The following is a 1,257-nucleotide window of genomic DNA, read 5'->3' as shown; positions in this document are numbered from 1 at the left end:
TGTGTGTGTGTGTGTGTGTGTATGTGTGTGTTTGTGTGTTTATGTATGTTTGTGTGAGAGGGAGAGAGATAACAGACAGACAGACAGACATACACTTTGTTTGTGTGTGTGTCTTTGTTTGTGTGTATGCGTGACGTGTTTCTGTTGATGAGTGCATGTGCGCGTATATGTATTTACCACGCTGCAGCAAATCCCATTGTGGAAATCAATAAATCTTATCGTAAAGATTGAACCCTTTTGTTGTTTACGATCTCTGACCATACCGACACTCAATTTTTAAACCAGTATCATGGCTTCGCTATTCAGAGTTCTGGCAAACTACATGATGTGGAATTTCGTCATCTCACTGCTGGGCTACCTCCCAGAATCGTTTTCCCGCGCGTCCCTGATCTTGGCGCGCACAGAGAGCGGTTTGTCGGAGCTACCGCCACGCTGGGAGAGCTGTCTCTCAAGGACTGAGCTGGCTTTGGGTTTTGCCAGCAGCGCCCTCTATGTGCAGGATCACTTCTCACCTGACAGCAAGAAGAAAGTAGGCAGCGGTGTTGTTGGGTTTTTTTTTTTGGGGGGGGGTGAGGGGTTGCTAACCAATAGGTAGCTGAAGTTACGTTAAAAGTAAACCTGAACGTCCCCAAATCAGAACTGACTTGATGTAGTAGGCAACAGATCTGGGGTCATTATGGGGGTCACATTGGGGTTGGTGCATAGACTTGTATTACAATATCCACAACTGTCCACTGGGAATGTACCTGTAATTCTGGTTTACCACTGAGTGCCCCATTCTACGGTGTTTGAAACCAAATTAAAGACAAGGAGGGGGGTTGGGAGGGGGGATGGGGTGGTACACACAGAAGTGCACCCATACTGTTTGGCACACAATGCTACTATTCACATTGATCGTCTCTTTGGATTTGCTGAGGGCCCATCTGCAGCTGGATGTAGTGTCGAAAATAAGATAAAGGGATTTTCCTAAAGAAAAAGGTCTTCCTAATCAGACAGGGGTGGGAATGAAACTTTTTTTGTTTCAAATTCAATGGCTTCTAATTGATTTCCAAGCTAGATCGCCCCTTGTATTCTTGTCTCCCACTATATCAGTCTTTCTGCTTGTACATTGTGTCAATCTATCAGCCCGGGTTGGCCCTGATACCTAAATGGTCTAAATTATGTCGATGGGGGTGTTACCCCATCCTCCCACACACACAAAAATCTATCTATCTATCTATCTATCTATCTATCTATCTATCTATCTATCTATCTATC

The 1,257-nt window shown here is 44.7% G+C and overlaps 1 protein-coding gene across 1 annotated transcript in view; it reads left to right on the top strand.

Moving 5' to 3' along the window:
• The window catches only part of LOC101863482 (endothelin-converting enzyme 2), a gene marked incomplete at its 5' end in the record, with an annotated part of 21,274 nt that overhangs the window by 8,590 nt on the left and 11,427 nt on the right, over positions 1-1,257 (top strand). Inside the window, 1 exon segment of the mRNA XM_013088798.2 lies at positions 307-529. Coding sequence (XP_012944252.1) covers positions 307-529 — 223 coding nt within the window.

This window comes from Aplysia californica, unplaced genomic scaffold, assembly GCF_000002075.1.
Source record: "Aplysia californica isolate F4 #8 unplaced genomic scaffold, AplCal3.0 scaffold00024, whole genome shotgun sequence".
In the NCBI taxonomy this organism is placed as follows: domain Eukaryota; kingdom Metazoa; phylum Mollusca; class Gastropoda; order Aplysiida; family Aplysiidae; genus Aplysia; species Aplysia californica.
The sequence above is the reverse complement of the archived record's forward strand: the minus strand, read 5'-3'. Positions and strand labels throughout refer to the sequence as shown.